The 27,482-nt window shown below is 34.7% G+C and overlaps 1 protein-coding gene across 2 annotated transcripts in view; it reads right to left on the bottom strand.

The window, feature by feature from the left end:
• LOC111062867 overlaps positions 1 to 27,482 on the bottom strand; it is a 371,950-nt gene that overhangs the window by 186,396 nt on the left and 158,072 nt on the right. For both annotated transcript variants that reach the window (XM_039420796.1, XM_039420797.1), the window contains exons 4-5: positions 23,488 to 23,673; positions 9,206 to 9,214 (exon numbers count right to left, since the gene is read on the bottom strand). In XM_039420796.1, the coding sequence (XP_039276730.1) occupies positions 9,206 to 9,214; positions 23,488 to 23,673 (195 nt within the window). The remainder of the gene's footprint in view (positions 1 to 9,205; positions 9,215 to 23,487; positions 23,674 to 27,482) is intronic.

Raw genomic sequence — 27,482 nt, 5'->3', positions numbered from 1 at the left:
CAGTAACATTTTCACCTAAAATTTTAAAAATAAGCTCGAAATTCGAGAAAATGTGACTATCCAATTGCAAAATGTTGGCAACTGTTGATTCTATTAAATGATTCACTATGAAGAGATAGCAGACCTCTTGTGTCTCCAGCGTTATTGCCCTGTCACCAGCTGGCTCATATCTTTGAATAGTAGACTTGAGATGCGCGGGAACACTAGCGTCACGTGAACAATTTTCATAACGGCAAGGAAAGTTGTGTGAGTGCGCCACACCAGATTTTTCAATTGGGAATGTCGACGTGATTAATGTCAACTAAACAGATGGTAAAGCATGATTCTTATAAAATTATTGTGACACAAAAATTATTCGAATTCTCCATATTGATTAGATTGACGGATTCTTTTTCTAATCATACAATACTTCTTACTGCGCCTTTCCAAAAATTCCTTCAAATGAACGTTAAAACAGTTAGTTATTGGTAAAACAATGACTTATCCAAAAATTACTGCCAAAAAATTGGTTAAAAAGTTATTTATTATTGGTGGAACAATATCTTAAAATTTCAAGATTTTTCAACAAATTAATGTATTTAAAGGTGTTTTCAGTAATTCTATGCAAGCATGTATTGATGCAAGTTATAGAGAATTATTATTCATTAAATGAGGCACTAGAATTATACGCCACAAGAGCGTTGAGAAATTAAAAAGATGAAGTACGATGAAGAAAAATAGATGACGAAGAGGGCAAAAGAAATGTAATGGACGAAGAGAAAATTAAGAATTATTCGTATACTAGAAGGAAGAGAAAAAACGAGATAGCAGCCAAGCATAGGCTACAGAAGGCGTTGAACACGCATGAGACCAGTTTTCAGGACTCCCACATAGAAAACGCTATTCTAGCATTGATACATTATTAACAACGGTTCATTGGAATGTAGAAAATAAATGCAAATAAATCGAATAGCTAATAAATCTGTCAACAGTCTAGGCTACCTTTCAACCAGTGATAATTAGTTCGGCCTACCTACCTAAATCCACGATATGTCAGCCTTGGAGGAGGACTGCTATAGGAACAGTAATTGAAATATACTGTTCAATTTATGATAGCCGTAATCGGAGGGCATTATCCATTCATGTCTGTTTGAAATATTTAATTACTAGTTCTTGTTACGGACTAGCGAACCTTTTATTCAAATGTGAATACTGCGTTTGATAACTGGGAAATGGGTGTTGACATTATAAACTGCTTGATATAATAAGTTTCTCAATTAAGATTCATATTTTATCGATTAATTTTTGTCTTGGATTTTTGGTGGATGATACAGTAATACGCTAATATCACACATGGTGTGAAATATAACAGGGAACCAGAATAATTTTAGTATCATCATAGAGAAAAAAATACTATATCTATACTAAAAAAAATCCAATCACTGGTATTATTAATCATAACTCCTTAGCTACGTTCTAGTCTCAGAACGTTGATTTCTCTTGATCTCAATACTTTATTTTGATCCTAGTAGCGATCAATAGTACCAATGCAATCTTTACATTGCATGGAGATGATGCAAATTGTTCGAATTCCTTAGACAATTATGCAAAACGTTTAGTTATTTGTGTACAGGCTTCAAATTATCGTGTAAACAGCAATTGAAAAAATTAAAAACTGAAAAACGTTGAAACTTAGCATCAGGCAAGGTACCTAAAATACATTAACTGTATACTGTACCTAGTATACTGTATAATAAATTCAAGCTTTGAATTTAAGCTTAATGCAGTCCTCTCAATTCAATTCGTTCAAGTTAATTCAAGTAGATTTTCCCACATTTTATTCTTTTATTGAACATTCTATGCATGCTGCACATTGAAGTATATGAAAATCCGAAAATGCTTCCTGACCGAAAACAGGAAATGACACGATAAATATAACATTTTCTTTCAAAATTAAAACCCTAGTAAATCTTCATCATAGGTGTTCATACTATATTGAAAATTTATTGGTCACACCAGACTGCTCATATAGCACAATGTACAAATTTGATAATCAGGAAAACCAACATTTGAAAAATATCAAACAGCTAACGTTCAACTGATAACAAGAGCCCAACGCAATGGAATGCGACAGCTTCTCAATGATAACGGTCACTGAAAAGTTGTTCTAGGCCTGAAACAATACTGCACAACTTAATCACATACTGTGTTATCCGTGATAGCAACCCTGTTTGCAACTTATCCGCGTTAGACAGAGTAAAAAGATTTACCTTCTCAGAGTAACGGAGCAAAAGAGTAGATATATACGAGAACAGAGTTCAAGATTCTAGACTACAATTCCAACTACAGGAAAAGACAAGATATCAGGGAGGAGACTGGATCTGATATATAACACTTCGATGTTTTACTGTATGTATATTGTTTGTGATAGGAGCATTGAGACGACCTTGCTTCCAGCCAGCAGCAACACTAGATCACCACCGGCAGATTCAGAGCAATGCAGAAGAGGCTCTAATCACTCTCTAGAAAGAGATAACCGAGTCCTCTCTTGTCCATCTTACATTTTCTCTCTCTCTATCTCACACACATACTCTCCCTCTCTGAAAATAGGAGTGCCTCTCTTTATTCTACCTGCACTTTACCTCGCCGCGGGCGTTTCAATTTTTCGCGTGGGCAGTAAAAGGAGAGCGGGAAGTGAGTATGAGAGAGAAAGAGAGGTAAATTGAAAGAGAGAAAGAGGAGAGGATGGAATTGAATGCAAGTGGCAGGACAGCTTCTAAGTGATAATTGTTGTTGGAATAACATTGAACCGTTACTGTGTTTTGTGTAGTTGCATTGCAGGTTGCAGATCCCTGGTTAATTGATTCAATAAGACGTTGCGTTACAAAACGTGGACCGCACAACCGCCAAGCTCTAATTACGGCCGCCGCATTTTAGGATGGAACAGTTGCAACTGCATGGAGATGATTCTTATAAAATTATTGTGACACAAAAATTATTCGAATTCTCCATATTGATTAGATTGACGGATTCTTTTTCTAATCATACAATACTTCTTACTGCGCCTTTCCAAAAATTCCTTCAAATGAACGTTAAAACAGTTAGTTATTGGTAAAACAATGACTTATCCAAAAATTACTGCCAAAAAATTGGTTAAAAAGTTATTTATTATTGGTGGAACAATATCTTAAAATTTCAAGATTTTTCAACAAATTAATGTATTTAAAGGTGTTTTCAGTAATTCTATGCAAGCATGTATTGATGCAAGTTATAGAGAATTATTATTCATTAAATGAGGCACTAGAATTATACGCCACAAGAGCGTTGAGAAATAAATTAAAAAGATGAAGTACGATGAAGAAAAATAGATGACGAATAGGGCAAAAGAAATGTAATGGACGAAGAGAAAATTAAGAATTATTCGTATACTAGAAGGAAGAGAAAAAACGAGATAGCAGCCAAGCATAGGCTACAGAAGGCGTTGAACACGCATGAGACCAGTTTTCAGGACTCCCACATAGAAAACGCTATTCTAGCATTGATACATTATTAACAACGGTTCATTGGAATGTAGAAAATAAATGCAAATAAATCGAATAGCTAATAAATCTGTCAACAGTCTAGGCTACCTTTCAACCAGTGATAATTAGTTCGGCCTACCTACCTAAATCCACGATATGTCAGCCTTGGAGGAGGACTGCTATAGGAACAGTAATTGAAATATACTGTTCAATTTATGATAGCCGTAATCGGAGGGCATTATCCATTCATGTCTGTTTGAAATATTTAATTACTAGTTCTTGTTACGGACTAGCGAACCTTTTATTCAAATGTGAATACTGCGTTTGATAACTGGGAAATGGGTGTTGACATTATAAACTGCTTGATATAATAAGTTTCTCAATTAAGATTCATATTTTATCGATTAATTTTGTCTTGGATTTTTGGTGGATGATACAGTAATACGCTAATATCACACATGGTGTGAAATATAACAGGGAACCAGAATAATTTTAGTATCATCATAGAGAAAAAAATACTATATCTATACTAAAAAAAATCCAATCACTGGTATTATTAATCATAACTCCTTAGCTACGTTCTAGTCTCAGAACGTTGATTTCTCTTGATCTCAATACTTTATTTTGATCCTAGTAGCGATCAATAGTACCAATGCAATCTTTACATTGCATGGAGATGATGCAAATTGTTCGAATTCCTTAGACAATTATGCAAAACGTTTAGTTATTTGTGTACAGGCTTCAAATTATCGTGTAAACAGCAATTGAAAAAATTAAAAACTGAAAAACGTTGAAACTTAGCATCAGGCAAGGTACCTAAAATACATTAACTGTATACTGTACCTAGTATACTGTATAATAAATTCAAGCTTTGAATTTAAGCTTAATGCAGTCCTCTCAATTCAATTCGTTCAAGTTAATTCAAGTAGATTTTCCCACATTTTATTCTTTTATTGAACATTCTATGCATGCTGCACATTGAAGTATATGAAAATCCGAAAATGCTTCCTGACCGAAAACAGGAAATGACACGATAAATATAACATTTTCTTTCAAAAATTAAAACCCTAGTAAATCTTCATCATAGGTGTTCATACTATATTGAAAATTTATTGGTCATATAGCACAATGTACAAATTTGATAATCAGGAAAACCAACATTTGAAAAATATCAAACAGCTAACGTTCAACTGATAACAAGAGCCCAACGCAATGGAATGCGACAGCTTCTCAATGATAACGGTCACTGAAAAGTTGTTCTAGGCCTGAAACAATACTGCACAACTTAATCACATACTGTGTTATCCGTGATAGCAACCCTGTTTGCAACTTATCCGCGTTAGACAGAGTAAAAAGATTTACCTTCTCAGAGTAACGGAGCAAAAGAGTAGATATATACGAGAACAGAGTTCAAGATTCTAGACTACAATTCCAACTACAGGAAAAGACAAGATATCAGGGAGGAGACTGGATCTGATATATAACACTTCGATGTTTTACTGTATGTATATTGTTTGTGATAGGAGCATTGAGACGACCTTGCTTCCAGCCAGCAGCAACACTAGATCACCACCGGCAGATTCAGAGCAATGCAGAAGAGGCTCTAATCACTCTCTAGAAAGAGATAACCGAGTCCTCTCTTGTCCATCTTACATTTTCTCTCTCTCTATCTCACACACATACTCTCCCTCTCTGAAAATAGGAGTGCCTCTCTTTATTCTACCTGCACTTTACCTCGCCGCGGGCGTTTCAATTTTTCGCGTGGGCAGTAAAAGGAGAGCGGGAAGTGAGTATGAGAGAGAAAGAGAGGTAAATTGAAAGAGAGAAAGAGGAGAGGATGGAATTGAATGCAAGTGGCAGGACAGCTTCTAAGTGATAATTGTTGTTGGAATAACATTGAACCGTTACTGTGTTTTGTGTAGTTGCATTGCAGGTTGCAGATCCCTGGTTAATTGATTCAATAAGACGTTGCGTTACAAAACGTGGACCGCACAACCGCCAAGCTCTAATTACGGCCGCCGCATTTTAGGATGGAACAGTTGCAACTGCATGGAGATGATGCAAATTGTTCGAATTTCTTAGACAATTATGCAAAACGTACTCAATCCATTAGTAAATTGGAGCAAAACATTTCAACCATTTTGAAGATACAAGAAGAACGTTCAGAATACTGAAAATAATGTGTAATTTTCAGAACCACTACTTAATGAAAAACAATCAAACTACTTTTGAGAAGCTATTTAGAATAAAGAAGGACAGATAAATTTCAAACCAACAAATGTTGTAGGAATATCTCGAATAGTGAAAATTTATCCAATGATAAGAATCTCAGAGAAGCATCAGAGAAATTTACTTGACGAGATCCATGTATATTTATATATTATTTGTTGATCAATGAACTATTCTATTCTAAGAATATCACAGTATTCTCATTGGTTCATTTGGAAATTAATTATATATTTTGTTAATGTTCCCTTTTTATGAAATTTGTTCAAAGAACAATCAATAGATATTTGTGTTGGCAATTCCACAGAGCTCCAAAAGTGGTTGAAATTTGATAGTTATTGATAGTCCTGAAGGTGAAGTTGAGGATGATGTAGTTAGGACATGTCATATTCTGATAAGTCTAAATTTGTGAAAATCCAACAATATCTATTGCATGAATTGATTGTCAAATTGAATGTGTTGAAAATATAACATACAGGTATATTTCTTGAAGAAAGATTTTGGAGGAGAATGTGTTCATTATAGGAATCCTTATTATTGTTGTATAGGCATAATTTATTGACGTTAAAATGGTATTTAGATCTATAATTAGAACTTATAATAAGTGGGTCTGAAACTAGGGAAGCAGGAGAAATAAAAGTGAACATTAATCAGACAGATATGTACCAATACCATAAGTTTATGAGGTGGCTAAAAATAAATTTGGAAAATGCTCTTAATATAGTTTACGTTCGATTATTACTAGGATATGTACTGTATTACTACTACAATCTATAGATAACTTAGTGCACATTAAAAAACTACAAACATCACGTGTAGCTCATTGATATTGATTGAACTATTATTTGAACTATTATTGAACTATTGAACTTTATTTATCATTATTTGGAATACCCTTTCATAGGAATATCATATCGAATGGAAAGGATAGCATGCCGTATTAAAGTACCGTTCAAACGGAGACTTGCTGCAAGAAAGCACTCTAGTTCCAATCTAGACTGTATTGAAACATTTTAAAAACGTTTTTACGTGCACGTTATATAGGTACTTCAAGTTAAGTTTGTTTATAGCTCTCAACGAATCAAATTCATTCATCAACAGATGAAAAAAGAAATGCACCTTGCAACAAGCATCTCCAGTTCGACAGAGTTTATGTAAATGGATCATCGAAAGAATGATAGTTACCTGATTGATAAGACAACGCGTTTAGGCCTATAAAACCAACAAAAACTAGAGAAAATCGACAAAAATAGCCACGATGCAACAGTCACTGAACACTACGAACCCACTTGACACATACACCGACCACACTGGCACACTCTTTCCAGTGATCGGTGTTTGGTTTGCAGCTCTGCTGTCTGCACACGGACCGGCGAATACCCCCCTCCCACCCGACGACGATGGAAAAAGGGGGAACTGGACCCCAGGGACAAGTGGAACCAGGTGGTGGGGGGAAACTCTCGCTTATCGTCGACCGGCCAGCCTGCCCTTTCCAAACGATTGTCTCTCTCTCACTCCACTTGAAAGTTGCATTGTGCAAAAGTGCCTTCAGGAGTCACACTGGTTTCAGGATATACTGCAGTAGAATGGATAATAAAGATATAATACCTAATGATTCCTACGCTTAATTTTATTTATTATTTTTTTTTTTGATCCGACAAGGAACACCGTAAATTGAAAGAAGACACGGTTTTTGAGTTTGTGTTAATGTTGGAAAATGGATATAAATAGAAATCGGAAGCAAAAATAGTAAAAAGTGTGAGTAATGGTCTGTGAATAGTAGAAGTAGCATATAAGGTGAATTGAATAAAAGCTAGCAATTGCTAGTTCTTCGTAATTTTCAAGCAAATGCTAGGATTCGAATCAGCTATAGAATTTTATTTGTTTATTTGTTTTATTTTATTTGTTCGAATTTTATTTTTTAGAACCAATGACTATGCTAGTCACTAGATTCTAGTTCTTATTCAATCGTCCCAATAATATTAGTAGGATTTAAATTCTTCAGAGAGTATAGAATTTAGATTCTATTCTCACTGGTTACATATGTAATATTTTAAGTCATACTGCTCTGATGATAAGTGAAAAGTAACTTGTTTATGTTTATGCTTTAAAATCATACATTTCTTATAAGCATTACCTACAAATAACAGGGAATAAGCCTATAGCCAAGGTCTGTCCTTACATGACCTGTATCCAAACCCAAAGTTCCTGAAGCGAGTTCCTGAGAATCCAAAGTTCCAGTCACGGCTGATAAATACAAGCTGATATTGTACAAGTAAGGAAAAAAGCAAGGAATCTAAAATAAATGTATTCTAGAATCTTACAAAAAATTATAGATTATCTTGATATTGGATGAAAAATCGTGGGACTGATCAAGCTGGGATTGAATGAGTGGATGAGATACTGAACTGTGGGGGACTTGAGAAGATTACAGTGTTAATTTGATACCACTTTTCAACATGAAGATTATCAGACTCAGATTGACATTTAGACAATAATGATCAATCCTATGTTTTATCATTCAGTTGAAGTAACAATAATGAAAGATGAATAACTCTCTCAGTAATACTCAATAATTATCGTTCGTAAAAAGTATCTTGGTCATAACTCAACAAAATCAAAAGTCTCTATAAAATAACAATCTAAATCCTTTTGTTGAGCACGCAAGACTTGAAGCAGAATATGATGGACATCCTATTCTAGTATATTTCTAACTTGACTATAAAATTTAAGGGAGACTATGTCAAATATCAACAGGAACTCCTTTATAACATATTCTAGTATATTTCAAACTTGACCATAAAATTTAAAGCTCAAACTTAACTAAAGGTAAAGTCCTTCACATTTCGCGATCTCTTTTGATACGAACAGAGAAATTAACATTCCTCCATAACAAAACAACTCGTTAAAGGTTATGTCAGATTGTATTTAAATACACGAGCGATAAAACTTCTGTTACACTTTTATTAACCTCCTACCACCCAGAACCTCATCGACGATAAAGTGTGGAATCTACATCTACATAACAGAGAAAGCAATAAGCCGATTAATAAAATAAGTAAATCTCTCTCATGCCGGACCTGACACAGTTTACCTTGTTCAATATTTTACAGCTCCTGAGCCAAGCTAGAATAGTTGGAGCTTGAACCATACATGACATTCAATAGAAGGTTTATTAGTCATTCTAAATGTTATTCAATAGCATTTTGTTATAGAACGGTAATTTTAAATTATATTCTTGGTTTCAGTTTTTCAAACTCCGGTAAAATTGAATACTGCTACAACGCGACCATGAAAAAATAATAAACATTCTACAGTAATGTTAGTTTTGTGAAATAGAGCTGTTGACTAATTCTATTTAATTACTCTAATGATAACTGTATGAATATTTACGAACCTGGTGACAAAATTGGAAAATTGAAGTTCGTTACTTACCTATGACACCAAGGAATGTAGTCCTACCGATAAATGCTTCTTACCTTGTTCACCTGTAACAGAAAAGAATATCACAGAATGTAAATGAACTGTAAAATTTACACAATTTAAAATATCACATCATTCTTGAGCACCAGCAGAATGATTATCAACTATCCTACTTATTTACACAGAGAATAAAATTATGTGATGCATGTGCCACTTCCTTTATCGTCATCATCGTCATCGTCCATCGTCATTATGAATTAGGCGTGTTCCAGCGTCCATCCCTACCTCGGTCTGCCAATACTTCTGCCTATTGGCTTGTGGAGTAGGGCATTCATTGGGAGACTGTCTTGTGGCATTACAAGGATATGATCTAACCACTCCCTTTAAACAATCTTCATGATAGTATAGTTTATCAACATTGATTAATGAATCTCATCTTATCATCCCATGTTAACGTGGCAATGAATTGCTCTTTTCAATCTTTCGTCAACCGCCGATAGAGGAAATATACGAACTTCTAATTCATTCAGTTTTTCTTTCCTTAATATGATCTTTCAAATGATGTATCATAAGGTATTCAATATTTTTGTGTTGTAACCCCTTAATATGGCTTGTATGATCGCTAATGGGCTGGGGATTAGAGTCGCCTCTTAGCTCAAAATGTCAAAAAGATGGATTTTTGTTCAATTTGATGTTTACGTGAGTTCAGTTTCTTAACTTGATAGGTTTGAGCATTTGAGACACTCGGTGTCGATAGCAGCTCCAATCTATTGATTTTGCTGATCAATACTGTATTTTCATAATAAGTAGCTCAATGACCAGTGCACGAAAGTGAATAGATTATACAATCCAAAAAATCTGGTGTGGTACACTCACACAACTTTCCTTGCTCATTGAACTATTTAACATTTTACATCTATTTTCGCTTAAAAACCTTTCCCCTTATTTTGATCAAATATTTCTCTTGTAAAAAAAACATCCACGGAACAAAGTGCCCGTTTTATAACCCTACCTTAAAATTTCCAATATAGTTCGCTAAATAAACCTAAGCCTCAATATCAAACGAGAATAATTTAGGAGAAAAACTTAATGACGATTGACGGCAACATATTTGCAACTACGATCAAACTACTGTATATGTGTATATACAATTGTTTTCAGAGTACTTTTTCCTTTATTTAAATATTGTGAAATTCGATGTTTTTTTTTTGAAATTCGTCAAAACAGCTGTTCTACAGATGAAATATCTTGACTATGACTGTGTTCTTTTTATAAAATGCTCTACCTACCGTACCCACGGTATATGGAAGAAGAAAAAGTAAAAACCGTGTTCCTACCTACCTCATGCACGAGAAGGAGGTTACAAAGTCCATTTCTCAAGGATTGGGTGGACCCCCATTAGTACCCCAGGAAAAAGACTCATGTCAGTTGATAGAGCTAATAAATAACTATACAGGGTATGGATTTGAAAAAAATCGTTAGAGCCGTTTTTGAGAAAATCGTGAAAAACATGGTTTTTTAGTAACTGTCATTTTTCTCAAGAATATTACGGAGCTCCTGCAATTTTCACAGAAATGAGACTCATGTTAGTTGATAGGGCTTATAAATAGCTATCCATGGTATAAATTTGAAGAAAATCGTTAGAGCCGTTTTCGAGAAAACCGTGAAAAACATGGCTTTTTAGTCATTATCCGCCATTTTTCTCAAGAATATTACGGAGCTCCTGAAATTTTCCCTGAGATGAGACTCATTTCAGTTGATAGGGCTTATAAATAGCTATCCATGGTATAAATTTGAAGAAAATCGTTAGAGCCATTTCCGAGAAAAACGTGAAAAACATGGTTTTTTAGTAATTATCCGCCATTTTTTCCGCCATCTTGAATTGAATTTTATTGAATTTCTTATTGTCGGGTCCTCATGGTATAAGGACCTTAAGTTTAAAATTTCAAGTCAATCGGTTAATTAGGAATGGAGTTATCGTGTTCACAGACATACACACACACACATACACACACACACACACATACACACACACACACACATACACACACACAGACCAATACCCAAAAATCATGTTTTTGGACTCAGGGGACCTTGAAACGTATGGAAAACTTGAAATTGGGGTACCTTAATTTTTTTTGGAAAGCAATACTTTCCTTACCTATGGTAGTAGGGCAAGGAAAGTAAAAATGAGGTGGTGGTTGTTGGTTCCTTGCTAATATTCCATACAGGATACATCAAGGCGATAAATTCACATCCAATTCTATATCAACAACCCAATCCAAAAGTGCTTTATGATTGCAATCAATTCTAATGGTAATACTCACCACTGATAGCCCCAAGTAACTGTTGATCACTTTTTGATTTCATCAGTGGAAACAGATGCCATTCAAAACTAAACTGATAGCTTGCCAGCGGCAGTGCGTGCGTTTCTGTCTGAATACAAATCGCCAAAACAATTTTGCACATTGGAATTGACATAAGAGAAAATTTGGAAACCACCCGCATTGCCAAGGAGTTTATGGAGACGAGCGAAATTAAAGTCATCCAATAAAATTAAAATCCATCCCATTTTGGAAACTTGTGCGCGCTATTTGCATAAGAGTACAGGTTTCGTTAAGATGCTAATTTGCTTTCTTATCGTTGTTGAAATTTCGTTCAATTAACGTTTGTATTTGAAAGCGCCAATAAATAATCCAACAAGAGAAACAACAGAGGTAAAGGTCTTTGGAGGTTGTGACCTTTATGTCCTTTTAGGGTCAATTTTATTGATCATCAGGTTAGCTTTCAATTTTATAAGATGAATATTAATAGCCTACTGTGTCAATAGAATGTTTCGATTTAAATAAGCTGGTTTAAGTACTTTTCAAGTACCACTAACAACGCACCTTTTTCCATGAGGAGATCATTATTATTGTGTATTGGAAATGACGTTGAATTGAATTTAATTACCTATGAAGGTCTTGAATGAAGGAGAATTTGGTTTGAAAGATGCCCTAATGGTAATTCATATTAATCAAATTAATAATAATCAAAACGAACAATTGCTTTTCAATCATACGAATGATCAAAATTAGTTGAATTACATTTTTGTGGATTCAACAAGAAACATCTCTTCTAGTTGTGGAATAATCAGCTAGAAAGTCATAATAAAGTAAAAATAGATTTTTCCACTCATTGTATGAAAATTATTATATTTATAGTATTGATTCTAAATAACTTGCTATATTTTAAATAAGGAAATGCATAATATAATATTGTAAAATACTTTATTTGAATTATTAATTGATCCGAATCTTTACATTATTCCCACACAAGTTCATGTGTGAGAATAAAAAACCATAATAAAGTTTATGTTTTAAATTCATATAAATTTTATGTGTGGAAATAAAAACCTTTCGCTGTTATCAGCGAAAGAGAATCCTATTATATTAAGCGAGCAATTTCTGTATTTATATATCTGGTTATTTATGTTTAACGGATCTCGAAAACGGCTCTAACAATTTTCACGAAATTTGGAACATAGTATGTTTATGATATAAAGATTCGATTGCACTAGGTCTCATCCTTGGGAAAACTCGCTGAACGGCATTTGAAGGATAATTCATCCTTGGCTGAAACAGCTGTGGATAGTAAAAAAGTGAGTGAACGAGTATGTGAAAAATCAAAATTTCGCATCCCCGAAATTCATAAGATGACATATAGCCAGCTGTGAAATATGAACACGATCATTTTAGAGAATTGTGTTCTGTTTATCAAAAAATAAAAATAACGAGCGAAGCTCGGTGCCCGATATTAGAACATAATACGACAAAAAGTATGTAGAATACAGTTTGGTTTCACTATCTGCACCGAATAAAATGCAATCAATTCAAAGTAGTTGTAGTGTGAATGTGTATTTTGCGTGAGTGACTGTTATTCTACTGATAGGTGCGTGTCCAGTTCCAAGAGATGAAGCTCACGACGAAACAGTACGAATTGGAAAGATGCCTGAGGCGTTTCTGAAGAGTTGCACACAACACCACACTCACTTAATAGCTGATCGGAAATAAAAGTGTGAGCGAAATAGAAAATAAACTAAATGCATGCAATAGAATGAAATGGAATTGATGTGCATGCATCTGCTATACTATTCGAATAGTCAGCAAGGATAAATGCAAGATAACAGGACTAGAGGTGGGTGTTGATTCAAAAAATAGTTAAATAAACGAGATTTTCGTTTTCAACGCATTTTCTCACCTTAGCTACTAAACAAGTTGATATTACAGTAGGCCTACTTCCAGATTATTTTACATATTTTAACGCATACTGACGATGCTGAATCAGAAAATGTACGATTTTTGGAGAAAAAGTATATCATATTCTTTTCTGATTTTTTCCCGTAAATTACGCTCTTTCTCGGAATTTGGACTTTCTTCATCGTTTGGTCTATGAAACTCTTTCAAATCAAAGAAAAATCAAGTAATATTAGATTGATAAACGTATGAAACGTGAAACGAATATTGAAGCTTCTCCCAGTACCTTGCGAATTATGAACATGCATCACTGTTAATCATTGATTTTATTGATTACTAATCACTAGCATCACATTAAGCAATTACAAATTTTCAAACATTAATTAACTTTATAATGAAATAGTGGATAGTGATGATACGAAACAATTGTTTGAAATTTGAATGATATATTGGTAATTCTTAGAGTTAAAACAATGAGTAAGGTTTCTTGTATTCCAACTCTCTTCAAATTTTATACTTTATACTTTGATTTATCAATACTCTAAATAAATTCCATGAAATCGTATTCACAGGAAGGAACAAATGGAGTGTTTTATCTACTATAAATTTCTAGCAATAAAAAATTACAGTTGAATAAGATGATTATGGAAGTCAAATAGGTTAACATGATAGACGAAAATGTTCCAACTAGTTAATTCTCATACTAAAACAGTTTTTTTTACGTTAAGGAATATCAACGTCCCATCACAAGAGTGGTAAATCCACTTTGCGTGTTGTAGCATAGCATAGCTAGCGGATACACCCACGACCCATGTATGTTTGTGTCTAAGCTAGGAAATCTCGCAAACAACATTGGTAACAACAGATGGACATTATCAATCTCTTGCATAAGCCATCATAATTCACCAGTATTGCCCAGTATGGTAACTATCTAATCGTCCTGAACCAATTCGTAATCATAGTAAGGATCCAATCCTTAATAAGGTTTCTGGGCGGGATATGATGACACTAGTGTTTAGATGATAGTTGACAATTTTCGAATAGGTAGATAGACTCAAATCTGTGATATAATAATAATACCATAAATTTGTATGTTAGATAGAAGCTAAAAGTTTTCCTTAGGGAGGAAATAGTTGTGTTTGTACGATTATGTAATGGACATATCGAATTACAGTTCTGTACTGAAAAGAAATGTTGTCAAGTCACATGTTGACAGTCTGCAACATGGATGGAATAATAACGTTTTCTTGGTGAAATATGAAAAGTGGCTGTATTGAATACTCAATACAGTCTAGAATTTACTTCATTTGAACTTTGAGATCAATATCGGGGACCGAGCTTCGCTCTGGAGTACAAAAGCATAAAAAATTTATTACGAAAGAATAAATTATAATAACATTCATAGACACAAATGTTCTTTTTAATCACAGTAAATTGAGATTAATTCCTAGAGGAATGAAAAAACTTCCCTCACAAAGGTCCGGTTGCACAAAAGCCGGTTAAATTCTAATCCCGATTAACTTCACGTAAACCAAATCAGAGAAGACCATTTCAAAAAGATGGATCTACTGGAATTAATCACGATTGAAAATAACCCGGATTTTTTGCAACCGGCACTAAGTACCTGATTATGATTACAAAAGTTCAACAGCTGAGTCGAAATTTTGACACAGTCCCACACACATGAACTCGCTCACTCACTTCCATCACCAACAGACGACGAAATAATTATTATCAGCTGTTTTTCCAAGGATGAATAATAATTATCCTTTTAATTTCCTTCAGCGAGTTTTCCCAGGGATGAGACCTAGTGCAATCAAATCTTTATATTATAAACCTACTATGATCTGAATTTCGTGAGAATCGTTAGAGCCGTTTTTGAAATTCGGTGAAATACAAACATATAAACATCCAAACATCTAAACATATAAACAGAAGTTGCTCGTTTAATAGTATAGGATATTATAACTTCCTTCTTCTTCTTCAGCTTCATTCATTAGATTGGTAGGCAGCTTTCCATCGTTTTCTGTCCAGAGCTGTACTTTTCAGTTGGATGTAGCTCTGGATCCTTAAATCTTTGGTAAATTGCTTCAAATATTGTAGCCGGGGTCTTCCACGAGCCCTTTGTCCAATTAGTATACCTTCCACCATTCTTAACGTGAATTCCTTGTGTCTACTAAATACATGGACAAGCCAAGAATGCCATCTGTCCTTTAAAATACGTAAAAGGGATCGCTTTTCCTCAACCCTTTGAAATACTTGCTCATTCGTCATTTCATCAGTCCATCTCAGCTTGAGCATCCGTCTTCAACACCATACTTCAAAGGCATTTAGTGCTCTTTCTTCTGCCTTACCAATAGTCCAGGCTTCTGAGCCATAGAGTGCAATACTCCAAATGCAGCTTCTTATTAATATTTTCCTGATTTGTAAATTGAGACTATTTGAGGAAAGAATATGCCGCTTACTGATGAAAATAGCCTCCTTAATAACTTCCTTATTTCAACCGAAATCAATGTCGAAAGCCTCTCTTATATCTACTCCAAACCTAGTAACAGAGCCATCCTCTCCACATGTATGATAAATAAAAGCGTGACCACACTGTATCTAGTCTCCTTGCATTTCCTACTTTTAGCAACGGTTCCCCTCTCCTCCTCATCATTATTCCTTCTTCTTCCTGAGCATGTTCCCATTGGAGTTTGTCCAATTCCCAGCATTCACACCGCGGACGACACTAGAGGCACATTAACTTCATTCAATCGCATTGGTATCCGCATATTTGCAGCCAGCATCTATTAACAAAACACTAGACCTGTTCGCATTTGAATAAATAAAGCATGCAAAAAGATTCGCATAATTTATCATCCGCTTTTTGCAGCATTTCGAGTACAGGATTCGATTTGAATTTATTTATTCGTAATGAAACGCATGAGTTCCAATTACACTTCGTATAATTGCTTCATTTCAGCATGACATCGTGGGAAATGCGTGATCTCACGCTTTTTCTAAGCTGTTACGAACAGGAGGTGAGCGATTCTACTGTTGAACTCATCGGATCATTAATCGATTACATAATACCAAGTGGTTTCTAAAGATCTAGTTTTCACCTACTGAAAAAAATGCATGTGAAAATCAACATAATGTAAAGAATGATGTTTTTGAAGAGTCTCCTGAGTTAGTGCTTTTATTCAATCATTTGGAGTTCATCTCAAATGGATGCTTTCTATCTTAAATGGATTATGAATTATTTATACATGTTGTGAAATGCCTGTGGGAATTGATCAGACAGTAACTCGTGTTTTTTACTACATAGTCTAGTAAATTAATCTATTTATTATAATAGGGATTATTGAAGATCTGTACTACACTTACTAACGTTAACATAGTAGCATAAAATTTTTTCGTTTCTATGTTGTCACTGATTGTTACTCTCGTCTTTCTTGTGCGAATCGCACACAAGAAAACACAACTACAGTATGCTCAAATCATTTTGATTCTTTCATTCTACAGTATGGTAGATTCTACAGTTTATGAGTTTTCATCCTACAGGTTAGTTGTGATGCTTTTTCAGAACTCTCTTCTAGTCAACATTTCTTTGTCTAATGTGAAAGCTTTAAAAATGTCCTGACATGTATGGATTTGAATCGTGAGCAAACTGTTCATTGTTGTTATTTTTTTTGTATAATGATCGAATTTTTTTTCAAGATTCAGTGAGCAATGCATTGAATGATAAATTGTTGGTTTTGCATCCATGCACCAAATGATAATTTGAATAACGTATTTCATTACGCTACTTGATATGTTAGTTGAAAAATAATTCCATTGTACCCTATTTGAAAAAAAAACACGTACGGGATAGGAAAATTATGTTTGACACATCATCACGTCTGAACTACTGGACTGATTAACTTGCAATTTTGCATAATTATTCTTAATTAACCGAGGATGGTTATGGTCCTATTTTCAATTCTTTAAGATGTCATTAGCTTAGGCCTATGTCAAGTTTTCAGTTTGTAAAGTTTTAAAATTGCGAAGCACGGGTTACCTGCCAGTATAAAATACAAGAACAAGTTCTTTCTAAAAAGGTAGTATGAAATTATTTTATAACAGACTGATAATTTAAAAATGTTTCCCTAGTGTGAAAAATCTAAATGCTCATGATGTTACAAAGTGAAATACTACTTTAGTTAAATCTGAAATAAGGAAGAAAGCGTTGTAATTACAGAGGTAATCGCGATGAAGCATCTCACAATCATAATAACACAATGTAATGCAAGTAATGTTAACGACTAATTCACACAAGTCTCTCTCTATCTCTGGCTAATGTACAACTTGTCGTCTCGAAACTCATTCTCACATGGTGCATTGCCCTTTATAACAGTGATACAACCTTGGCAAGGTCAGGTGTCGTCTTCAAGGTCACCAGTTCATCTTTCTCTCAGCACCTCTCACTCCAAAACATACATCAATGCTCACGTCCTAATACTGCATTCCTTATGCTAGTCTCGTCCACATTCCACAGTGCAATATGATACAAACAATCACAATGCTCTCCTTGTTGTAGAAGGGTGTGTTTTCTCAATACTTCATTTTTTTTGGAATTCTGAGAACTATTTGCACAGAAATTTTACTTGTTGAAGTACATCAAAAACTGGAATAGTAATAGCTACAGCTAGTTGTACAAAAACCATCAAAATAGATATGAAAACAGCTAACCAATGCAAGGTGTTTGGAATTATACAATTTTCCAAGTTGAGGCACCTTATTTAATTTTTATTCATTTGATCTCATCGACTGAGACTATTTGAACATAAAATATCATGACGTAACAGTAATACTGCATTATTTCAAATATTTTGCTGGTGAGTTTCTTGAAAACAACATGTTATTCAGGCACACAATAATAAACAACACTTTGAAAACTTCCAATTACTTTCGTAATCAAGGATTCGTTACCGGGTCGCACAGGTGACAGGATAGAAACTCAATGTTTCTGGATGGAAGGGAATGACGTTTCGAAGATAGAAGGCAATAAATTATATTCTGAATATGATAAAAAGTTAATAAGTCTAAGTTCTAATAATAATAATACTAATAAGAAACTTTATTGCCAAAAACAATGCAAAATAATACTCAATCATGTAGAGCATAAACTCTAAAAATAATTGTAAATAATACAATTATGAATATTATATACATTTAATTCTCTTGACAATAAATACTCTCATGCAAGGGAAGCTTCCCTGTACGCATGGAGGAGTTGCTGCAGAACCTAGAAACTATCATATAGTAGAAAAAATAAATTTGTTTATCGAATTGCTTACATAATGTATCCAGTAATTATAACTAGGAAATGTAAAACAAGGCATTGAGAAACAAAAATAAAAGTCATACAACAAATAAAGAATACGATGAAAGCTAATAACAGAAAAAATAGTAATTAAAATAACTTTTAGAATTTGAGAAATGTGATGCCTCACTGAACAACAAAAAACTAGCTTCGACCGCCTCCGGAAGAAGACCGAATAGCCACTCTCTGATCAATCTACTGTACAAGGGGTACGATTGGCAAGATCTTACATTGTCAGGCAAATTATTGAAGAATTTTGGACCTAAGAACAAGAAAGATTTTTGGAACATGGTGGATCTTGGTCTTGGCAATTGAGCTCTATTACCATGTCGCGATGAAGATCGATTAGTATCCTATTATCCTATAGTATCATTGCCACTCCTATTAGAGAACATCTGCAAAACTCTAAAAACGTACATATATCTAAGTGGCAGAATATTTAAATTTAAAAAGAGAGGAAAGGATTCATGCAATCTTGTTTTCTTCATCATTATTCTTACAAAAGACTTCTGTAATATGAATGTTATAATTTTATTTTTTTTGGACATGACTTTTGTCACTGTTTACTGATGTATAGCCTGTGACAGATAATGAAATAAATTGGAAATGGATTGATTCCGATTCTGAATGGAAGAACAAGGAGGATTGAAAATACAAGTGACAGAAAGGATGAAAGTAGTGAGGGTGGGAGAAAAGGGAATAATAATAGGAAGAGAGTATGGAAAATAAGGAAAGAAAAGTGGGGAAAAAGGAGCTGAAATTCGATTAAATTCAACAAATAGGGAAACAGAAAATCATGGGAAACTGGAGAATAGATTCTATAATGCTGGGGAGAGGAAGAATGAACAAAAATATTACAGATGATAGAGGAAGGAACTGATACTGAAAGAGGAGGAAGACAAAGTAATAAAGCACACACGACAATCCAATCGTGACGTGGATTTATAATGAAGAGCGAGCCAATGAGAGAGAAGAAATGAGTGAGGGTTCAAGTGAGAAAGAGTGTTCAATTGTCGTGACATGTCTCACAAAATTTATTTTTTCTTTCCCTATTTTCTTTCTTCCCTTCACTCGCCTCATCCTTTCTATCCTCTACGTCAAGTAGAGGCTAAAAGGTAAATCCTTGAATAGCTGCTGATTACTTGAGATGTCTTCATTAGTATCCACTTTCAAATTAACTGGACATTCGATATGAATTATCGTTAACTGACCTAACCTGCCCTCAAGGCAGTTTAGGAATTATAGATTCCTTCCACTAGTAAATCATCGAACCAACTTGATTTTGATCATCAGCGCTTTCATTTCTTCCAATGTGAAAATCACAGAGTACAAACGGGTAGAAATATTGCGGATAGTCTTGGTCAGATATGAGAGAGACTTGGTGAGAGCAATAAACAGTACTAAGAATACATAACGTACCTACTTGAAAGTTATTAATTTTGTTTAGGTATTTATTTCTTGATACATTAACTCTGTGTTGGAATCGTTTCAATATTACTGGATCATGTACAAAATAAATTATTACCACAAAGCATTCAGATTATCAGGCATAAAAAGTGATTTCAGAACGATAACTATTAACTTAATCCTTTTCAAAAATAAAATCCACGCAGAATGCAAAATCCAGAGACTCATAAAATTTCTATACTAATCCAAAGCTCTATCACAATAATAACGATAAGCTCACTAGTTATGATTCTATAGACCAACTGATTAGGAGATCATCAACCAAGTTACTTCAAATGTGGGTGAATAAGTACTGAAATCGTATGTGTGATAAGATTTTCCTTCATGAGGCATGAAAACCAATTACGGAAGGATTGGGTAAAGTGTAATAAAATCTGCTTTCAAGAGCTGTGGATCCGTAAACATAAATTTCATGGATATCAACCATTTAGCTTCTACTACTCTTCCAGCTTGTGCTCATGTCATGAGTAGATAAGGCTTCAATTCAACTGGATTACAAGACGATTGAGAAAGAGTATGGTATGAACCATTTGCTCCCCTATATTCCTACTATTTTTTACAAAATCGGCCGTTTGTCTGTGTAATGCATAATACATTGATCTTGAACATATCGGCAACTAGCCGTCAGGCTCGCTTCGCTCGCCATATCCGTCTGGCCAGGGGGCTCCGCCCCCTGGACCCACGACTGAATCGTCCAAAAATGAGATCAGCGGGCTCGCTTCGCTCGCCTGCATGTAGACCTCAGCGGAACCTATTTACCGAATTCTGGACCCCCGACTGGATTGTCCAAAAATGAGATCAGCGGGCTGGCTTCGCTCGCCTGCATGTAGACCTCAGCGGAACCTCTGTACCGAATTTGAACGTATTATGTCAATTTGATCTCGAAAAACACCTGTTACTATATCGGCGTATTTTTGGCGAACAAAATTCTTCCATCTCAGCTAAACCTGTGTACTGAATTTTTTAAAATATATTTCCATCAATTATTGAAAAAGGTGAGGAAACGCAGAAAAGCTGAGAAATTGCTAATTTTGGCTAATTGGATAAATTGGTATTTAGGTGGTCCTGGATAAATGCATTTCAATCTTCAACTTGGTGCCAACCTAACCAAGTCAACTCAACTTAATGCCAACCTGACAAAATGTTTAATTTAGTTACCAGAACAACTGTTTCGAAGAGGTACTCTCTCTAGATTATAGTTCTATATTAACATATGGTAAAGACATTTCAATTTTAAGATATTGGAATAAGAAGAATATACTTGCTAAATGAATTTTAAACCTTTAAAAACCACCCTTAGAGTTAAAATATTACCAAAAGATTTCTTAGTGCGCCTCTGAAGGGCCAACTGAGCATACCTAACAAATTTGAACGTTTTTGGTCCGGTAGATTTTTAGTTCTGCGAGTGAGTGAGTGAGTGAGTTAGTCAGTCAGTCAGTCAGTCAGTCAGTGCCATTCCTCTTTTTATACCTATATATAGATGATGTGACACATATTCATTTAAAGATCAACATTTAAAGATCGATAATTATAATTATAAAAAATCAAATATTGTTAAATATTGTTGAATAAAGAAACTTACTCTAGACAAACAGAAGATTTCAAGAATAACATTGATATTAGTTCAATAGGATTATAGTGCTCTCATGATCCGAAAGATCAAGATGAAAGAAACATTTTCATGAATCGCATTCTGATAAATATTGAGCAAGTTAGGATTATAATAGTGCGAATTTCGTATCTTATTAGTACGCATTAGTTTATAGTGTTAGCATGACTGATATGAAAACTTTGGGTTAAATATTGGATTAAGCATTGGAATAATCTAATCTTTTCATTTTTCTAGATTGTCAGTAGTTTTGGGTTTCAGTTTATACTATCAAGTGACAGTACACTATGGTTAGAATCGATTACATTATTGATAATTATTCATACTTCGATATCAATTTAAAATTTCGAATGAATGTTTGGATAATTGTGGGATACAATGCATTAAAATCAGATAGAATGTTCTTCAAAATCACTACAAGATGACCACTACTAGATTAGTTTGAACAAGATTGATTTCTTCAGGAAACAGGAGCTAGGAGCCTAATTGTGTGGCGCACATCAGATATCATACGGCATCCAGCGACATTCCTAAAAATCTTCAACTACAATCTTCTTTGGTTTGAGCCGTGTGCAGTTGCAATTACCTTCCAGTTTCCAGCAAAGGTCTGGAGTCAATAACCGGACTAATGCATAGTTCGCATGAGTAGTTGCCATCTTACCTTCCCCTCTCCACCTCATCCTAATGACAATTGTCATGATGATGATGACGATTATTATTATGATATATCGTTGTTTAATTCGTTTTGACGGTATAGTATACACAGTCCATTCATTCCATTCGTTTCGGACAATTTGTGGAATTTTGAAATTGATCGACAAGATAAAGGTTTTTCGAGTGCCATAAAAAGGATGTTCCTTAATGAATTCTGCATTCTTATAAGAATGACATTATTGTTTCTTCTGTCAACGTTATGCATGAATTGAAAGAAATGTTAAAACTACGAAACATGGTCTGAAATATTACAATATTTATTCTTAAAATAGTACAGTTCTAAACTCTGGAGTATCAACTTGAACAAAAACTCAACTAAGCCGATTGAAACTGAAACTACAATAAAACCGATTCTTGCAAAATACAGTACATATAATGGTAATAATGCTATTATAAATGAAGTTGGTAAAAGATCAGCTGAAATGGACATACAGGTTTCTCAGCTTTGTTGAAGCTGGAGACCAGTATTGGGAAAAGACGAGTGCAATACATTATTACTTGTTTTACAATAAATAATTGTGCCCAAATTAATCTGTAAGGTTGATTAATTCAAGATTCTTTCATTAATTTAAGCGAAGATGCAATTCAATCTGTGATTTATCACAATAAAAAGGGAAAACGTTGCTTTCCATGACTGTGTCTTCAATAGGAAACATACTTCTGATGGAAAAATGAGTTTTCTGGATTCCATCTACTCTATTCCATCGTATTTTATTATTCTCTGCAATCATTCATATTATTCAATACGATAAATAAAGCTACATTGAATGCGGAAACCATAGGACAATGATTATTGTGATAGCCTACAGCCTGCACTTGCCACAAAAAGCAGTCAACCTGCATCTTTCACTCTACGCCACAAGATATTTCCTTTCATAGAAGAGAAATAGTTGAAGAAATAGAAGCATAAAACATGAACGGATACAGAAGCTAGCAATTGCATGAATTTATCGACTTGCAACTTACGATTGAGCTCGACGGCAGACGTCACCGGCGCTGCAACGGACTCTTTATCCTCTTCCGGTTCTTCCCTCACTTCGTTCTCTTTCAACTCTCCTCCTTCTTCGTTCTCTTCCGCCTCTCCTTCTCCTTTGTCGTTTTCGACTGTGGACGGCTTCTGGTCGACGTCAGCAGCCTCCTGCAAGTTGTCGCCTGCGAACCGAGAAGCAAACAAAGGATGCATAAAGTGTGGCTCAGGACAATGAATGGCAATGCCAATGCCGCCAAGCCAATTAGAGCTGGCCCGACACAGAGTGGCACAAGGGCTGCAAACAGAACACAATTGAAAAATACTATAGAAGTAAAGAGTGCGAAATTGAAAGATGAAAATCATAGTGTCGGTTGCACGAAAGCCGGTTAAATTTTAATCGTGATTAATTCCACGAGAGCCAATCAGAGACGCCTCTTTTACGAGAAGACCTTATCTGATTGGTTCTCGTAAAATTAATCACGATTAAAATTTAACCGGGGTTAAATTTAATCCTGATTAATTCCACGAGAACCAATCAGAGAAGCCTCCTTTTCGAAAAAGCCTTCTCTGATTGGTTCTCGTGGAATCAACCTTTTTTCCTCTACAGGCTCATTAATTTCCTCGATTAGAATCTTAATATTAATATTTAATATATGAGAAAGACTAAGATTTGGACGAAAAATAGTGTTTGAAACCATCATGATTAAAATTTAACCGGCTTTCGTGCAACCGGGCCTTAATGTAAAAGGAGCAGCAGAGGGAAAACAAAAATAGCGTAACAATCATAGGCAATAGCTCCCAAAAATGGAATATAATATTAATTTTCTTGTTTAGGGCTACTTCTATATGAATATTTGAAATCAAAAAACCCTAATAGAATACATTTTTTATTTTTACACAACTTAATTCGAGCTTTCAACTCATTACCATAGCTTTATGTGTGATTCACACTTGAAAATGAGATGTAAGTTCAAATCAAGTTGGGTAATAATAATATTATTAATGTTGAAGGAGTACAGTACATTAGTATCTGTTGATAGGGATGGAAAAGAGGATAGCAGGAACTATTTTGATTTTATAGCCGTGTCCACACTGAACAAATGTTCGTCAAACATGTTGTTGAAACAGTTTGGGCAAATTTTATCATGTTTGACAGACAATGTTTGCCCGTGGCCATTGTGGAGGCGTCACCAAACAAAATATTTGTAAGTGGGGAGAACAGATTTTTATGTTTTACAGTTGTGTTACAGCTGTCAACACAGAAAATTTTTGGAAAAACAGTAAGGTTTATAAATAACAGTAAAGTTTATAGTTTACAATTTATAAGTTTATAGTTTATAGTTTACTTTACAGTTTATAAAAACAATAAGGATTTTAAATTTTGGTTTGAAAACAATGATTGTCCAAACTTTTTAAAATGTTTGCCCCTGAACTCCTCAACAAACATGTTTGCAGAGCATGTATGCCGAACATTTGTTTAGTGTGGATACGGTTTTTGAATGGCATGAAATAATGGCATAATGATATTGAAGAAGAATTCATCAAGAAGATGAAAATCAAGAGGAGAACAATGGAGAAGGATCGGGAAAACAACAAGAATGAGAGTGGGAATGGAAAAAGACGTGACGCTTGGAGAGCATAAGGAGGTGGTGGTGAAGGAGAATGAGGAGGAAGATGAGGAGGAGGAGTAGGATAAGGAAGAGGAAAAGAGAAGGTAGAGGTGTTAAGAGGAGGTGGGGCGGTAAGAGGAAGAGCTTGAGGATGAGAAGTAACTGAAAAAGAGAAACAAGGAGGAGGAAATTCAAAGAAAGAAGATGGTGAAGGAGAAGGAGGGTAAGAGGAGAGCTGAAAGAGGAAATTCAAAAAGAGACGAACTCAAAGAGGATGAAAAAGAAGCCGGCGACATCGGAGCTCTGGTCGTAATTCACCTTCGTTCAGGATAGTGGAAATGCATTCAGATATATATGTATAGTAGTATTATACTGTATAAAAGATTGGAGAAGAAGAAGCTGATTGATGCAGGATGATGAAGAAACGCCGCAAGAAAGACGACAACTTTTGCAAATGCGAAGCGGCACGGCGACACAAACGGCCAACTACGCATTCACCTCCATCTTCCTCCTTCTCTTTTCCATTTCTCTTCCTCTCATTTTCTTCTCCTCATCTAGTATTTCCTAGCTTTTCCCCTCCTCCCAAATTCTCACTGTTCTCCCATTCTCATTCCATTCTTTGAATTTGTTACTTCAACTCTCTTTCTTGTTCAGTATTTTCCTTTTAATTTCTACTGCCTCCCTTCCTGCTACTTGTTTCCTTCTCATTCTACTGAATCCACTTCCCCTATTTCACTCTCTCTCATTTTCCTTCATCCTTTCCTCTCTTTTCTCCTCCTTCAAAATCCTGCTCACCGTTCTCCCATTCTCATTCCATTCTTTTAATCTGTTACTCCATCTCTCTTTCTTGTTCAGCCTTTTCCTTTCAATTTCTACAGTCTCTTCCTCCCTTCCTGCTACTTGATTCCTCTTTATTCAGCTGAATCCACTTCTTCCTTATTCTATTAGTGATGGTGGGATTGTGGAGGTAGTTTATAACTACTGCATTTGAACTGACTGCAATAGCATTCGGCGCCATGCATCGCAGGCATTCACTTGTCCCTCTTTCTTCAAGTCACATCAAATTATGTCTTCCTCCTTCTTCATCTCATCTGAGTTTCCTCCCCGTCACCATTCACCAGTAATCAAATAGGCTTTTTCAAATTCAATATCGTCTTCCGAGAACAGTTCAGGCTCAGCTTCTGTGACACTTTCTTCTCAAGAAAGGCCAAGAAAAAAAGTAAATTGATGTAGAATGTCAACAAAAATATTAATGTATATCCTATCATTGATCTATATCATTAGGAACGTATATGTTCAAAAATTGAACCATTTATCGATTCTATAAATGGAATAAATAAGAGCGATCAATATTCAATTTAATTAGTTCTGAAAATGAGTTTAATGGAAACGTAAAATTTCTAATGTAAGATGAAATAGGTATTTGTGCATCTACAGACTAAAGAGGAAGTTTGCTCCATGAGAGAGGAAAAGTTCTTCTGTCCATGAATTACACAACATTTTCACTGATCGAAATATATGAGAAATTGCATATCCAAATAATTCAATATGCAAATATAGTTTACATAATTTGGATTCTCGTTTAATGATTTATAACAACATTTTTCTCCACATACGCCAATATTCATAGTAATATTAATATTCTGTTTTAACATTTTATTTTTTGCGGATATTTTGCTTTAAAAACTCTCCGTAGACTAAGCAGTCGATGACATTCGAAAGTGTTTAGCCATTACCGGATTTCTTCCATGTTGATACAATTTATTCATTCACCCTCGTTGGAGGAAAATTAGTACTGTACTTTGGTATTATCAAAAGAGTAAAATGAACAGCTTCATTGTATAGCAAGTGGAGGAGGCAACATTTATTGTTTTATTGTTCATATTCTTCAAATTTTCACTGTTCACTTTGATATTTTCGATTTTTTTCAAGATTCAAGATTTTTTCAATTTTTCTATTACTTACTGTAAGAAAACTTACAAGTCTTACTCTAAGACTGTAGAAGAAAATATTATTCATTCTTACATGGTTCATAAATGCCATAGACTTGACAGAATAGTTTTAAGCAAGACAACAATGTTTGCACATTTACTACAATATGGAACGTCAGCGCCTTCAGTTTTCAAGTATGCAAACCGCCACACACTAATGATAGAGGTTCAGTGCATGGAGATTGGGCGAAACAAAATACAGTAGATCCAGCTATAGCAGGGTTTTCGTTTGTGCGTAAATGCCGTCGTCGACCACGACAGGGAGAGAATCTCAGATTGGGTGGATTTCAATTTTTCTACACAACATAGAAGATTATGTTCAGTTATGTTTTAATGGAGCAGGTTTAGCTTATCTATACATATAAAAGCGAAATGGCACTCACTCACTGA

This window comes from Nilaparvata lugens, chromosome 2, assembly GCF_014356525.2.
Source record: "Nilaparvata lugens isolate BPH chromosome 2, ASM1435652v1, whole genome shotgun sequence".
Classification (NCBI taxonomy): Eukaryota; Metazoa; Arthropoda; class Insecta; order Hemiptera; family Delphacidae; genus Nilaparvata; species Nilaparvata lugens.
The sequence above is the reverse complement of the archived record's forward strand: the minus strand, read 5'-3'. Positions and strand labels throughout refer to the sequence as shown.